The sequence below is a fragment of the Lepidochelys kempii genome, chromosome 24 (genome assembly GCF_965140285.1).
Source record: "Lepidochelys kempii isolate rLepKem1 chromosome 24, rLepKem1.hap1, whole genome shotgun sequence".
In the NCBI taxonomy this organism is placed as follows: Eukaryota; Metazoa; Chordata; order Testudines; family Cheloniidae; genus Lepidochelys; species Lepidochelys kempii.
Window position 1 is genome coordinate 1,677,511 of NC_136403.1, and position 15,754 is coordinate 1,693,264.

The window sequence follows — 15,754 nt, forward strand, 5'->3', positions numbered from 1 at the left end:
GCTTCGAGTGGTCTTCATCAGTTGGTGAAGAATCACTTTCAAGCATTGCTTAGAGCTTTCTCCTTGACTGTAGACTTTTAAAAAATACTTATTTGGAGTACGAGAGAGTTTTTCTAATGCTTTTTGCCGTTTCTCTCTTTGTGGCCGGTAGGCAGCTCCGGAAAGTCATTTTCGTCCCAGCATTTGAGCCCTTTAGCCGCTGGCATCGACATGACACGGAAATTGGCACGAATGTACACACAAGCAATCGTGATTCCTGATTTAGTTGATCAAGAACCGTTAACGCTTACACATTTACGCACATTCATGTTATGAGTGACCGTGTCAAGATGTGATACGATATTTTTCATGTCATGCTCCTATTGCATTACTGGAGATGGTTTTGATCTTCCTGTATTTTTTTTTCCGTACATTGGCGGATTTTTCCAAAAAAAAGAGGGGGCGGCCAGAATGCCGCCCCTGGAAATGTGCCACCCCCAGCACGTGCCTGCTTTCCTGGGGCCTAGAGCGGGTCCTGGGCAGCAGGGCCTCCCTCTGCACCCCTTGCTCCGTTAGACCAGACGGTCCAGAGCTCTGCTCTGTACCTGCAACCAGGGTCCCCAGCATCCGTCCCTGCCAGGTACGTTCTTTGGCGGAGGCCCCTTCCATCTCTTCCTTGGCAGCTGACTCCATGGGCCAGCCAGGCTCCTGCATAAGCCACACGCCGCACCCTGGTCAGCCAGGTCGGTACTTGGCTCCCGGCTGGCGGAGCCTGTCTCAGGGCCTGGGACTTTGGCCTGACCTGCCTTTAAGCACAAGGCCCGAGCACACAATTTCCAGGGTGCACACGGGTCTCCTGCCACCTTAGCAGCACGGACACCGGGCAGTGCCTGTGGTGACCCATGTGATGCTGGCTTTCAGAGACCTTCTGGGAGGGGTCTGTCACGCCCAGACCCAGGGGATGCCTGTGTGACGATGTGACGCAGCAGGGAGGGGGGAGTGTTGACCTGGGAATGTGCCCTGGGGATGGGAGACCTGAGAGCCTGTCACCTGAGCCAGGAGGGGGAGGGGGAGGTGACACCTCTGCCCAGGAATGTGAACAGAGGCTGCAGCAGGGAACCTGCTGGGGGGGTTTAGTTTCAGTTTGGGGCTGGGGAGAGGAACACAGGGAACCCCAGGGCTGGGGTCTAAGCTCCCTGCTGCCCCAGAAGGACGTGATTGAGGGGTCCTGGTTGTACCCACAAGCTCTGTTTTGGACCGTGTTCCTGTTGTCCAATAAACCTTCTGTTTTACTGGCTGGCTGAGAGTCTCAGTGGATCCCAGGAAGAGGGGTGCAGGGCCTGGACTCCCCCACACTCCGTGACAACTGGTGGCAGCGGTGGGATCTACTGCACCCCGTGAACGGCGCTTCCTGCAGTAAGTGACTGGGGAGCAGTAAAACGAAGGGGAATTGATGGGGACCAGGCGTGCTGAAGATTCAGAGAGAGACGGTTTCGGGGGGCGGTTAACCCCTGGGAATGTGTGACCAGAGAGAAAGACTTTTGCAGTAACAGGGTCCCCCGGGGGATTGCAGCGAGCGGTCCCAGGGGCGGAGGAATCTGCAGCTCGACCCTGGCAAAGAGGTGGTGACCTCGAGAAGGACTGGCACACGAGGGGCTTTTCCTGGAAACCGTGGGAAGCTGCCCGGCCTGCGAGTGGCCAGCAGGGAGATGTACGCTAAACGCCTGAAGAGCGACCTGGTGGAGCTGTGCAGGCAGAGGGGGCTGCGCATCGGGAGGTCCACCAAGGAACAGCTGATTGCCCAGCTGGAGGAGAGGGATCGCTTGGATGACCCGATCCCTGTCCCTGAGGGAAGCCGCCCGGCAGACGCAGCGTGGGCCCTGGGGCCTGACCGGGCTGGGAGGGGTCAGACTGCTGCTGAGGACATCCCGAGACCCTTCCTACCTATGTCCGGGGGAGGGGTTGGGGGAAGCCCAGCGAATACCGAGGGCACCCTGACCCCGGCACCCAGCAGGGGATCCTCCCGGCGGAGCTCCCCATCCCTGGAGCGGAGGCGGCTGGAATGGGAGAGGGAGATGAAAATGAGGGAGCTGGAGGATCATGAAAAACAACGTCAACATGAGCAGGAGGAGAAGGAGAAACAACGTCAACATGAGCGTCAGGAGAAGGAGAAACAAAGACAGCATGAACTGGAGCTGGCCAGGCTGAGGAGCAGTGGGGCCCCGGCTGCGGCTGCGGTGAGTGCGGGGGGACCCAAGACTGCAAGGAACTTTGATAAGTGCTTCCTGGCCCAGCGGAAGGAGGGGGAGGACATAGATAGCTTCCTGACGGCCTTTGAGAATGCCTGCGAGCTGCACAGGGTTGACCCTGCAGACAGGCTCCAGTTCCTCACCCCCTTACTGGACCCCAAAGCCGTGGAGGTGTACAGCCGAATGACAGGGCCGGAGGCAGGGGACTATGAACTGTTCAAACAGGCCCTGCTCCGTGAGTTTGGGCTGACCCCCGAGATGTACCGGAGAAGGTTCCGGAGTCAGCGTAAAACGCCTGAGGTCACCTACCTACAACTGGCCAACCGGATGCAGGGGTATGCCCGCAAGTGGACAGCTGGGGCCCGAGCTAAAGAGGACCTGCTTGACCTAATCGTACTGGAGCAACTGTATGATCAGTGCCCTTCCGACCTGAGGCTGTGGTTGGTGGACAAAAAGCTCGAGAACCCCCAGCACGCAGGGCAGCTGGCCGACGAGTTTGTGAACAGTCGGTCAGGGGGTAGCCGGGAGGAGCCCCAAAAGAACAGGCCCCCCCCGATGCAGAGAGAGAGTCACCACGGGACCTCCCAGCGGGGAAATAGGGAGAACCCCCTCCCAAGGGGAACGCCTGGCGTCGGGCCCCTCCGACCCGCTCGAGGGGACCAACGTGACCTGAGCTGCTATCACTGTGGCCAGAAAGGCCACGTACGGTCCCAGTGCCCCGGGCTCAGGGACAAACTGAGCAGACCCAACCTACCCAGGGTTAACTGGGTAGGGACCCAGCTGGACGAGGGGCAGACAACCCAGGAAAGGGGGCCTACCAGTTTACCACCTGCCCTGGTGGGAAGAGTACCCCAGGCCAGCTCCACCAGAGGGCTGGAGGCTCTGGACTCAGGGTGCTCAGTTTACAGGGTGGGCGTGGGGCTGTCCCTCCGGAGAGAGTGCCTTGTTCCCCTGGAGGTGGATGGGAGGAAGGTCAATGGATACTGGGATACGGGCGCGGAGGTGACGCTGGCCCGGCCCGAGGTGGTGGCCCCAGATCGGGTGGTGCCCAACACCTATCTGACCCTGACAGGGGTGGGCGGGACCCCATTTAAGGTGCCCGTGGCAAGGGTACACCTGAAATGGGGGGCCAAGGAGGGCCCCAAGGATGTGGGGGTACACCACCATTTGCCCACTGAAGTTTTGATGGGGGGAGACCTAGAGGACTGGCCAAGCAAGCCCCAGGCCGCCCTGGTTGTGACGCGTAGCCAGAGCCGGCGAGGGGCACTGCGCCCTGACCTCGGGGAGGGTATCACACCGGAGGCGCAGGACCCTACCCTGGTGGGGAGGGAGGGCCGAGGGGCACGGCTCAGAGAGGCGGAGGCCTCAGACCTGGCCAGCGAGAGGGAACCGGGCCCCGTCCCTGCCCCAGCCGCTGAGTTCCAGGCCGAGTTGAGGAAAGATCCCTCCTTGCGGAAGCTCAGGGACCTGGCCGACCTTGGTGTGGTACGGACCATGAGGAGAGGCTGCCAGGAGAGGTTCCTGTGGGAGAAGGGGTTCCTGTACCGAGAATGGGCTCCCACAAGGGAAGTAGAGTCCTGTGGGATCAGGAGGCAGCTGGGGGTCCCCCAGAAGTATCGCCGCAGGCTCCTGTACCTGGCCCATGACATCCCCCTCGCAGGGCACCAGGGAATCCGGCGCACCCGGCAGAGGTTGCTACAGAACTTTTACTGGCCTGGGGTCTTTACCACGGTCCGGCAGTATTGCCGATCCTGTGACCCCTGTCAGAGGGTGGGGAAGGCCCGGGACAAGGGGAAAGCGGCTTTGAGACCTTTGCCCATCATAGAGGAGCCTTTCCAGAAGGTGGCCATGGACATCGTGGGGCCTCTCAGCAGGACGACCCGGTCGGGGAAGAAATACATTCTGGTGGTGGTAGATTTTGCCACCCGCTACCCCGAGGCAGTGCCCTTAGCTTCCATTGAAGCAGACACCGTGGCCGATGCGCTCCTGACCATTTTCAGCCGAGTGGGGTTCCCCAAGGAAGTCTTGACAGACCAAGGCTCCAACTTCATGTCGGCCCTGCTCCGGTGCTTGTGGGAGAAATGTGGGGTCCGGCACGACTGGGCCTCAGCTTATCACCCCCAGTCCAACGGGCTGGTGGAGAGGTTTAACGGGACGCTAAAGATGATGCTGAAAACCTTTATGAACCAGCACCCACAGGACTGGGACAAGTACTTACCTCACCTGCTGTTCGCGTACAGGGAGGTGCCCCAGGAGTCGACCGGATTTTCACCTTTCGAACTGTTATATGGCAGGAGGGTGAGGGGCCCCCTGGACCTGATGAGAGACGAGTGGGAGGGGAAGGCCACTCCCGATGGAGAGACAGTGGTGGAGTATGTCCTGATCTTCCGAGAGAGACTGGCTGAACTCATGGGCCTGGCCAGGGAGAATCTGGCCAGAGCCCAGAGGAAGCAGAAGGTCTGGTATGACCGCACGGCACGGGCCCGTGCCTACGCCACCGGGGATCAGGTGATGGTTCTCATCCCAGTGAGAAAGAACAAACTACAGGCCGCCTGGGAGGGCCCTTTCAAGGTCGTCAAGCAGCTCAATGAGGTAAACTATGTGGTGGAGCTGTCAAACCGGGCGCACCACCGCCGGGTGTACCATGTGAATATGATGAAGCCATATTATGCCAGGGGGAATGTGGTGTTGGCCGTGTGTGGACAGTGGGAAGAGCAGGGAGATGACCCTTTAGTAGATCTATTCCCTGGGACCAGAGCTGGTTTCCCCCTGGAAACAATTCCCCTCTCGGATCAGCTAACCCCTGCCCAGCAAGCTGAGGTCAGGGAGGTGCTGCATCCGTACCGACAGCTGTTTTCCAACCAGCCTGGACGCACTAATCTGACTGTCCACCGGGTGCAGACAGGGTCGCACCCGCCGATAAGATGCTCCCCCTTCCGAGTCACAGGGAAAACTGCTCAGGACCTGGAAAGAGAGGTCCGGGACATGCTGGCTTTGGGGGTGATCCAGCCATCTGCCAGCCCTTGGGCCTCGCCGGTGGTGCTGGTCCCCAAAAAGGACGGGTCGGTCCGGTTCTGTGTGGACTATCGGAAGCTCAATGCCATCACTGTATCTGATGCCTACCCCATGCCCAGGCCGGACGAGCTCCTAGACAAGCTGGGAGGAGCTCGGTACCTTACCACCATGGACCTTACAAAGGGCTACTGGCAAGTGCCGCTGGATGCAGATGCCCGACTGAAATCGGCCTTTATCACCCCTCTGGGGCTCTATGAGTTCCTGACCCTGCCTTTCGGCCTCAAGGGAGCGCCGGCCACCTTCCAGCGCCTGGTGGACCAGCTACTGAGGGGGATGGAGAGTTTTGCCGTGGCGTATATTGATGACATCTGTGTCTTTAGCCAGACCTGGGAGGACCACGTGTCCCAGGTTAGACAAGTGCTGGACCGACTCCAGGGGGCTGGGCTGACTGTAAAAGTGGAGAAGTGCAAGGTGGGGATGGCTGAAGTATCTTACCTGGGCCATCGGGTGGGGAGCGGCCGCCTAAAGCTGGAACCAGCCAAGGTGGAGGTGATCAGAGACTGGCCCGCTCCCCACACCAAAAAGCAGGTCCAAGCCTTTATTGGGATGGCAGGATACTACCGAAGATTTGTGCCCCACTTTAGCGCCATCGCCACCCCCATCACGGAGCTATGCAAGAAGGGGAAGCCAGACAAGGTGGTCTGGACCGAGCAGTGCCAGGTGGCTTTCCGGGCGCTGAAGAAGGCTCTGGTCAGTGGCCCAGTTCTGGCAAACCCAGACTTTGACAAGCCCTTTGTGGTGTTCACTGACGCCTCAGACACGGGACTGGGGGCGGTGTTAATGCAGGAGGATGAAAAGGGGGAGAGACACCCCATCGTGTACCTGAGCAAGAAGTTGCTACCCCGGGAGCAACACTACGCGGCCATCGAGAAGGAGTGCCTGGCCATGGTGTGGGCCCTCAAGAAACTAGAGCCCTATCTCTTCGGGCGACACTTCACCATCTACACCGACCACTCTCCCCTGACCTGGCTGCACCAGATGAAAGGAGCCAACGCCAAACTCCTGAGATGGAGCCTGCTCCTGCAGGATTACGACATGGACGTGGTCCACGTGAAGGGAAGTGCCAACCTGATAGCGGATGCGCTGTCCCGGAGAGGGGGCCCCGAACTTCCCCAGGTCACTGGTCAGCGTGACCCCGCTCAGTTCAGTCTCGAAGGGGGGAGAGATGTGACGATGTGACGCAGCAGGGAGGGGGGAGTGTTGACCTGGGAATGTGCCCTGGGGATGGGAGACCTGAGAGCCTGTCACCTGAGCCAGGAGGGGGAGGGGGAGGTAACACCTCTGCCCAGGAATGTGAACAGAGGCTGCAGCAGGGAACCTGCTGGGGGGGTTTAGTTTCAGTTTGGGGCTGGGGAGAGGAACACAGGGAACCCCAGGGCTGGGGTCTAAGCTCCCTGCTGCCCCAGAAGGACGTGATTGAGGGGTCCTGGTTGTACCCACAAGCTCTGTTTTGGACCGTGTTCCTGTTGTCCAATAAACCTTCTGTTTTACTGGCTGGCTGAGAGTCTCAGTGGATCCCAGGAAGAGGGGTGCAGGGCCTGGACTCCCCCACACTCCGTGACAGCCTGTAACCCCTCTGCGCCCTGTACCCTCTGCCCATGGGCACTAGGAGCCCTTGGGAGACAGGGGCTCGCTCAGCCCAGCTCCCTGGGCAGGTACTAAACACAGGGAAGATGGGGAAGGACTTGGCTACTGTGGAGATGGGGCCACACCAGACCTTCCCCTCCTCTGTCCAGGCCCCAGCAAGATCCTTGTATTTAACCTGCCCCCAATTGCTTTAGCGTCCCTCTGTGCTTGGCCTGGGCAGAGGTTTGCCACGGCATGGACAGGAAGGGATGTGGTGCCCTGATTCTGGTGCCAACGTGAGGAGAAGAGCACCCACGTCCCCTGCGGAGCTGGAGCTGGCAGGGCCCAGGTACCAGCCGTGCTGCACTGGGTTGGCTGCAACAAGGAAACTTTGGGCAAAGCTGTTGCCCCATCTTGCCCTGGCCCGAGAGGTGGGGCTGGGCCCGGCCCCGCTGCAGGGAGGGGGCTGGTCTGGGCCCCGTACAGGGCCCTGCACTGTGAAGAAGTCCTGGATCCCCATTTTTGGCCCAGTGCTAGAGGACTCTGGGAGGAGCCAAACCCAGCAGGGCGCAGGGCTACAGACAGCGGGTAGCACAGGCCTGCCCTGGAGGAGGGCACAGCGGGAGCTGGGGGCACGTGGGAGTCCGGCTGTCGGACAGCCAGGGGAACCAACCCTGCGGAAGAGGCGGTGCAAAGCCCAAGCGCATGGTCTGAGCAGGGGGAGGCGGCCCCAGCCCGGGCCTGCAGAGGGACAGAGCTGCCCCGGGGAGCAGCGCTCCGGCTGTAAACTGGGCAGACCCAGGGGCCCTGCATCTGACGGCTGAGCTCCCCAGGGCTGGGACCGTCTTGCACTGTGCGGGTAGCGTCAGGGGCCCTTATCTCACCCTGGCTCTGGGCTGTTTTCCTGCCAGCATCGAGCTAGGCCCAGCAAGATGCTGGCAACACAGCCAGGCTGAGGGGATAGTTCCATGCACCCCCTGCAGCGGAGGCTGGGCTGACCTGAACCCTGGCCCCATCACTGCCCCACTCTGGGCCGCCCCATGCACAGCCTGAGCTGGGAGCAAACAGCCCTTGCATCCTTGCCAGCTCCTCGGCCAGCCCCAAGCCCAGCCCTGTGAGTCAGCGGAAAGCAGGGAACTTTTCCCCAGCTCACGCCCAGCCGGCCTGGGGGCTGCATTCGGCTCAGGGGCAAAGCGCAGGGCTCCCACAGCTTTTCCTAAGGGGAGCCACATGAGAAATCTCTGGCTGGCTGCAGCGAGCTGCCCATGCCTGGCTCGTGCCAGGGGACGCGGATCTGCCTCGTGGATTGGGGTGGCCAAGCAGCCCCTGTGCAAACCAGAGGAGTAACCGCGAGGGCATGGTGCCAGGCGGGATTAACTATAGCAAGGTCCCCCCCCCCCCCCAGCCACCCTCTGCCCCGGGTTGGGCGGTGCACCCGCATTCTGCCTGCTGATGCATCTCTACGCCTCTCCTCCCCCAGTCGGTTTCAAGCAGCTTTTGCAGTCTCCCCCCAAGGCAGGCGCTGTGCAAACGGCCATGGCCGCCCCCTCGTCCCTGCCCTCGGTCTGCCCGGGTCTAGGCTCCTGTCCACTGAAGCTCTGATTCCCAGATGGACTTTTCAGGGAGGAGGGGGCTGGGGAGGTGAAAAACGCCTTTGCCTTTCTGCGGGGGGCCGACAAGCCACAGCTCGCTCCCCCGGGCAGGCATTCGGAGCAGGGCTGAGCAGGAGAAGGCGGCGCGGGGGTTTTCCTGCCGCATTCCCAACATCTGCTGCTCGAAGGAGAAACACACGAGTGGCGGGCGCCAGGAGGTCTGTGGCTTGGAGCTGAAACCAGACGAAGTAGGGGAAAGGTTAGGCGGCTTCCACAGCTGGAAACATGCGAGCAGCCCACGCTGGAGCAGTTCGGGCTGCCAGGGAGCCTGGGCCGAGCCCTGATGCCAGGGCAACAGCTGCGAGCGGGGCTGCAGCGGGCCGCACAGGCCCAAGAACCTCCCCAGCACAGGCCAGTTGTGTTCCCTCCCTGCCCCACAGCCCAGAGTCTCCTCGTACCCAGGCCTCCCACTGCCCCGCTTCCCCACATGGCCCGGGCAGTCCCTGCCCAGCCTGCCCCAGGAAGGGGCTGGCTTGTCCTGAGCAGGGAGTTTGGCAGGTTCTTCCCCTTGGCAGCTGGGCAGCGGCCCTGGAAGGGAGGCAGGGAGAAATGGCACATGCGCGGCGTGACGGCTGGGCTAACAGGGCTACGGTCAGCGGCCCGAGGGATGGGCCGGGGGCACCACAGGGGCCTGCCACGTCTAAACCCACCACGCAGCAAGGAAGTGGCAATACTCACAGGCCGAGTCCCACGCGGCGCAGTGCCCACCGAGGGCCTCTGCCCTGGCACCATTCGACCCCGTGCGCTGCAGGAGCGGCTTGTCTCCTGGGCCGGCCAAAGCCGGGCAGCAGCGTCCTGGGGCTAGAGCAGGACACCGGGAGCCAGGACTTCTGGGTTCTCTCCCCGGCTCTGGGAGAGGAATGGGGTCCAGTGGTTAGTGCAAGGGGCTGGGAGCCAGGATGACTGTTTTGTTCCCAGCTCTGGCCTGGCCTCTCTGCGGGACCTTGGGCAAGTCTCCTCAAGCTGCCTGGGCCTCCGTGGGTTTCCCGGCGAGGACAATACTCGCCTGTGTCCCACGGGCTGGGTCTGCAACGCAGCAGGAAGGGGCTCGGGGGCCAGCTGCTCTGCAGGGGAGGCACTGGCTGACCATGGGGGCCAAAGCTCGGGGGGGGTGTGGCCCAGAAAAGAGCCATTCACTTGAACGCACGGCCAATGGGGTCTCCCCAGGCCCACTCAGAGGCAGACGATGCCTGTCCCTGTGCCAGCCACTCTGCCTTGCCCACAGGCACAAACCATCAGGCAAGACGGGCACTTTGTACAAAACATTTGACAGTTTTATTGTAGTTTTAAAAACACTTTAAAAGGTGAAACTCTCTGGGGAAAGAGCTTTGAATCACCAGCCTCGCGTCCTGGCCACCTGCCTGTGAACAGTGCTGCCGAGCAGGTGTCTTCGGCACCGGTGCAGCCCGTTCGCATTGGGTCTGTGCTCTGCTCCTTCTCCCAGCTTGGGGGGCCTGGCTCGCAGGGAAGAGATTGGGGGGCAGTGGCTGCTCATGGGGTTTGGCTCTTTTTGGACTCCCAGCCCCAGCTCGTCCCACTAGCAGCGAATGGGCTCTGGGTGCTGGTCTCTGCCCCCCTGGCTGTGCTTTCCTGGGCAGTGCCCGCTCCGGGGCAGAAGCTAAAGGCTGCAGCAGGGCCCAGGCTCTGAATTGTGGTGAAAATCACAGGTGGGAACTAACCCAGCATGGCCAGGGAACGGTGGCAGGTGCCCCAGGCCGTTGGCTGCCATGGCACAGGTGAGCCTGGGGTTCCCTGCTGGTTTGCTAGGCCATCCTCTCCTGGAAGCATCTCGGAGCAGCAATCTAGTTCTCACTATTTATTTACACTTCTTATATGAAAATAGGAGACCTTTGCTCTGCAGCCTGTCTGGCTTCCTGTCCAGCCCCCGGCACGCAGGGGCCTGGCACGCCTGCTGCTGGAATCACCCTGGCTGCCCCCTCTTGGGGACTCAGGGCCGTGCCCCTCGGCCTGGCGCCCAGAGGCCACGCAGAGGGGCGCTCGCTCCAGCCGGTCACCCCACAATTCCGTCAGAAAGGGACTGAAGTCACGCCTGGTGGGGCTGGGCTGGCAGCGTCGTGCTGCCAGCGGGAGGCTGCAGTCACGTGGTGGGTGCAGCCAGAGACACACAGCGGGCGCCTCGCTTGCTCCCAGCCTGGGGACGGCTTTGCCCAGCTGCTCCACAACCACCAGGGGCGGCTGCTGCTGCTGCTTTGCAGGAACTTCCAGAGCCGCTGCTGCCACTTGCCACAGTGGGCCAGGGTGGAGCTGGGCACGGGGCCACGCCCCTCAGTCACTGTCCGAGCCCACGGCGGACGAGCCTTTCCGTTTCCGTTTGGTGGGTTTCGGCTTGGTGTCCTCTTCCTCCTGAAAGGGAGAGCAGGGGGCAGCCGTCACGGGCACTGCCGGGCGGGCAGAGGGGGAGGGACCGGTGGGGGTGGGGACGGCAGGGCCCGGTTGGGGGCTGACGGCAGTCATGGACACTGCTGGGTGGGCAGAGGGGCAAGGCCTGGTGGGGGTGACCCTCCGTGGGTGCTGCCGGTGAGGCTGGGGTCAGTGGGATCCTTGCCCCATTGAGCAGGGCTGTGGCAGAGCCCTGGGGCCACGATGGCTGTGTCCAGCAGCAGCCCCCGGAGCTGGCATGGCTGACGGCAGTACCCACCTGTCCCCACCAGAGGAAGAAGGTACAGGGGAGCAGGAGCCCCCTATCCAGGGGAAGGAGCCAGGGAAAGCACAGGAACCCCACTGAGCGCGCTGCAGCCCTGCCCTGGAGCCCAGTGGGGCGAGGGCTGCTGGACGTGCCCAGCCGCCCCTCGCTCCATGGCCGGGACCCCGCGTGGTGCCGTGCCCCAGCTCTCCAGAGGGCCCCTTGGGGCGGCACTCACCGAGGCGCTGCTGGAGGCAGACTCCTCCTCGTTGTTGGCTGGCTGGGCGGCGTTCTTCCGGCTGCGGGGGCTGGACAACGCGGCCTTCCGGCGGCTCTTCGGGGGCTTGCTGGAGGAGTCCTCGTACTCTTCTGCCAGGGAGAAGAGGTCGCTGAACCTGGACCGAGAGCAAGCAGGGTGGGGTCAGGCTCTGGGCACCCCCAGCCCCACCCCAGAGCTCGACAGAGCAATTCAGGTCCCCTTAGCAGCACTAGCTCCCCAGCTCTGCTCCCTCCTGGCCCGTCACTCCCTCGTGCTGCCCCAGCTCTCTGGACACCCCGCGTCACCCCCGCTTGCCCCGGGTGACAGGCTGCGTGAAGCCCAGTGCGTAGCCCTGGACTCTAGGGACAGCGCAAAGCCCTGGGTCCTGAGGCTGGGAGAGCACAAGGGGAACCGGCTAGCAAGGCCGGGGCCCAGCCCATGTCTCTGGGCCAAGCAGAAGTAGCAGCTCGGGGACTCTCCCCGCCCCCCACCTCCAGGCCCAGAGCCAGCGGCACAGCCCCAGGCCCCATAGCAACACACGGGGCACATGCAGGCTGGTTCCTGCCTGGCTGCACGAGGGGGCCTGGGCTGGAACACACAGCTTGAGTTTATTGCTGAAGCTTGCGACTGGGTGCACTCCCAGCACGCCCCACTGAGCCACCCTGCTTTGCACCCGGGGGCAGCGAGCGGGTCGATGACGGGGCTGCACTCACTTCATCTTGTGGGCTTCGTCGCAGCTGGCCTGGACATGCTGCAGCGCCTGCAGGATCGGCGTTTGGCTGAAAACTGGAAGGCAGGGAGAGGAAAGGCCAGTCAGAGCCCTACCCTACCAGCCCCACTGCTGGCCAGTGGCATGGAGCAAGCCCTTCTGCCTGGCTGAGTCTGGAGGGCTGTCCCTCCAGCACTGACCGATGGTTGGGTCCCACCCGCCAGGCTCCGTCCCATCTCTGTACCTTGGCTCCCCATGTGTACAGGGCTGGGTAACTATGTGGAGGAGGAAGGGGCCAAGCCCCACGGCGCAGAATCCCAGCCCAGTGGGTGAAGGAAGCGCTCTTGTCCCAGGAGGCAGCACCAGAGGCCAGAGCCTGGATGTCCCTCCCAGTTTCTGCTGACCCGAGCCAGGCTGGAGCCAGCGATTCCATGGGGGGAGAAGGGGAGGGCAGTGCCCCTCCAGCCATGGTGCTAAGAAAGGAAACCCTGCAGCATCGCTGCCCATCACCCTGCAGTGGATCAGGGCTCCAGCAATGCGTCTGTACGGCACAGAGCACCACAGGGTCCCGGACCCTGACGGCCTCACCCCATCCCAGGCACTCAGGAGCAACCATGCTGCCAACCTGTCGCCTGCCCCCTATCTCCCAGCTCCGCCCGCCGGTGGCCAGGCAGCCCCTCCCGCCGGGCGCGGAGAAGAGCCCTGGCCCGGCCCACATACAGTTCTGTTTGGTGTTGGTCAGGTTGAGCCGGAGGTTGTCCAGGTGCTCCAGGATCTGCTCCAGCGTCAGCTGGGCCAGTTTGCTACTTGAGCTGCGCAAGCTGAGGACAGGGCAAGGGAGGCAGAGTTAGTCCCTGGGGGGCCCCAGAGCCACCCACTGTCCCAGAGTGCTCAGGGTGCCGTGGGGATCCCCCCTCTGCCCAGCGCTTGTAGCTGGGGCCTCTCCCTCGCCAGGGCAGGCCATGTCAGAGCAAGGCCCTGCCCCACCCTCTTGGGGGACACCAGGTTGTTCCCTGCTCACTCAGATACCAGGGCGTTGCAGAAGCCCCAAGGCAGGGGTGGGGGAGAAGGCAGGCTCAGCACCTGGCATGAGACCGAGCCCAGGGCTTGGTCTGTGAAGCTGGGGCACCTGGAGGCTCTTCTGATCCCCAGGGGCTGCTCGATGCCAGGCCACTGCACCCCAGCAAACATGGAACTAATCCTGCCCCGGGGCTCAGTCTCAGCCCCTCCTGGCGCTGCAGCAGGGACCTGGGGTCCCGGGCCAAACCTCCCTGGCAGCACCCCTGTGCTCAGAGCCAGGCTGCGGGGCATGCGGTTTCCCTTGCAGTGCCAGCACGCTGGTTTCACAGCCGCAGGGAGCAGCTGGCTGGCGAGCTCGCTAGCTGGGATTAGAACGGCCAATTTATTGGGCCCGGAAAAAATAATGAAAAGAGCCCTGGTGATCACCTATCAAACGCTGCTAATTAACGAGGGGAAATGGAACTGAACGGATGGAGCTGGAGATTTCCACAGGAACCGCTCCTCGGGCAGGGGAGAATGGAGGGGAGGTAGCGGGGGCCATACAGCGCCTAGCCCAGCGGGTCCCTGAGCGGGTGGCCTGGAGCCTCTGCGGTACAGACACTGAACAAGGCACGACAAGGGGAGAGAGCTGTGAAACTGGGAGCTTGTCTCTCTCCTCCCAGGAGCACAAGCACCATGCCTCGGCCACGCAGCCAGACTCCCCGAGCAGCGCTGCCCGGCACCAGCCCAGGGACCGTGCCCCGCACTGCAGGGAGCGGGTCCAGAGACTCGGAGCTGCGCCCCGCGGCAGTGCCTCTTTAGGACACTAGATGTCCCTTCTGCACCCGCAGAGCCCTGGGAGGACAGCGGAGGGCACTGTTCTCCCCCAACAGAGACACCCCCAAACCGCCTCGTCAGGAGCTGGCCTGCGGGTGGGGGTCGGCTCTGGGGAGCAGGACTGGACAAGAGGCCATTTGCCCGTTTCCCTGGCCCAGGCACGGTATTTCCAGCTGATCTGGTGGCTGTTTGGGGGCTTTCTGCAAGCTCTCAGGCCTGCTCTCAGCACTCGTGGTGTCGGAGGGGCCGAGGACTGAATGGAACCCATCTCCCCTCGAGTGGGTCCCTCCAGAACCAGAGTGGAGTGGCTGGGGCAGGGCTGGGCCCCCTGCAGGTGCTGCCTGCAGCCTTTCTATTAGCCAGGCCCTTTCTCCAGCGCTGGTGCTTGGGGGACGGGAATCCCAAGAGCTCTTTGCCCGGGATAGAGAATGGAGCTTTTGCCAGGCATTTCCAAACTCTGCCCCTGCCCGAATGGGAAAGGCCAGGCTGGGTCCAGACCCCATGCCCAGCTCAGTGGGGTTGCAAGACACGGCAGTGACACATGTCCGTTACACACGCATGAACCATGGCCCCTTCTGCCGCCCTGGGAGAGACTGTGCAGGAAGGGAAACACCAGCACTCAGCAGATCCAGCCGGCAAGCCCAGCGCGCGCCAGACATGGGGCATGGGAGAGGCAGCTGCAGGGCCTGGCGCCTGTGAAAACAAGCAGGGCTCCGTTCCACCCCCTGCATTCTGTGGGGAGTGTGGTCCTGCAGCAACCTGGGGACGGTGGCTGCGTGCAGGCTGCTGCCAATGCAGACGAGCCTCGTCCCTTCCTCACTCAGATGTGCTGGGAGTATTTCACAGGATTCCCTCCTCAGACTGGGTTCTAATTGCAGAGCATCCCTCTAGAGCACCCCCCCTACACCTCAGCCCTGACATGCCTCCCCCCGCCCCAGCACCAGACCTGGACCCCAACAAGCCCAGATACTCCCAGCCCCACCTATGCACCTCAGCCCTGACCTGCAGCACCCCGGGACAGTCCAGTTTCAGGCACAGAATTAATCTCCACCATGCGGTTGTTTTTGGCCACAACAAATATTCTCAAAGGACCGAGATCAACCAGCTCATTTCACTCGTGCCTGCACTAGGCAGCCTGAACCATGGTGTCCAGTAGTGACAGCCTGGTGCGTCCACTCCCTGCAGCAGTGCCAGGCCCCCGGCCCCCCAACCCTGAGGATGGCCTCCTGCCAGGATACCCACTTCCTGTGCAGGGAGCATCGCAGGGCTGCTGCTTTCCTCTCCACTCCCTGGCTGAGGCTGCCTGAGGTGAGGACTGCTAGGGCGTTGCAGCAAGGGGAGGTCTCACCAGGGCATCTGCAAAGCACCAGTCTCTCTCTGGAGCGCCCATGGGGCCTGCACGCCCCACGGGATCCTCTCCATGTAAATGCTCCAAGCACAAGCTGGGTCCGCCCTGAGCCAGCCCAGGACAGCCCCACACCACAGGGGCAGAACTGGCAAGTGAGGCTGAGAGATTCTGGCTGGGAAGGACACACCGAGGGACGGGCACTGCTGATGGGAGGCACGCTGCTGGGGGCCAGCCAGGCTGAGAAAAGCTGTGTGAACACAGACACACAAGCACTGGGCCCAAGTCACTCTGGGTTTTGGGGTGGGAGGGGGGACGGGACTGGTAGTCCTTGCTCACTTCCTGTCCTAAACCATTGTGCACTCTTCAACTGCTGCCATGTTCCACCCACGAGGCAGCTGCATTCCTCTGGAGGACAAGCGACCCGTTAGCTAGTGAAT

At 62.5% G+C, this 15,754-nt stretch overlaps 2 protein-coding genes across 9 annotated transcripts in view; both read right to left on the reverse strand.

Annotated features, from left to right (window-relative positions):
- The window catches only part of UBAP2L (ubiquitin associated protein 2 like), a 403,300-nt gene extending 394,919 nt beyond the window's left edge, over positions 1 to 8,381 (reverse strand). The window contains exon 1 of the mRNA XM_073323130.2: positions 8,371 to 8,381. The gene's annotated coding sequence lies outside the window, so the exon portion shown is untranslated. The remainder of the gene's footprint in view (positions 1 to 8,370) is intronic.
- A 1,391-nt stretch (positions 8,382 to 9,772) lies between these two features.
- Positions 9,773 to 15,754, reverse strand: part of INTS3 (integrator complex subunit 3) — a 70,244-nt gene continuing 64,262 nt past the window's right edge. For 7 of the 8 annotated variants that reach the window (XM_078850546.1, XM_078850545.1, XM_078850547.1 and 4 more), the window contains one exon: positions 12,138 to 12,954. In XM_078850546.1, coding sequence (XP_078706672.1) covers positions 12,246 to 12,954 — 709 coding nt within the window. In that variant the 3' untranslated portion in view covers positions 12,138 to 12,245. Of the gene's footprint in view, positions 10,886 to 11,403; positions 11,561 to 12,137; positions 12,955 to 15,754 lie in introns of those variants that run through there. The other variant, XM_078850550.1, reaches the window with a different exon arrangement.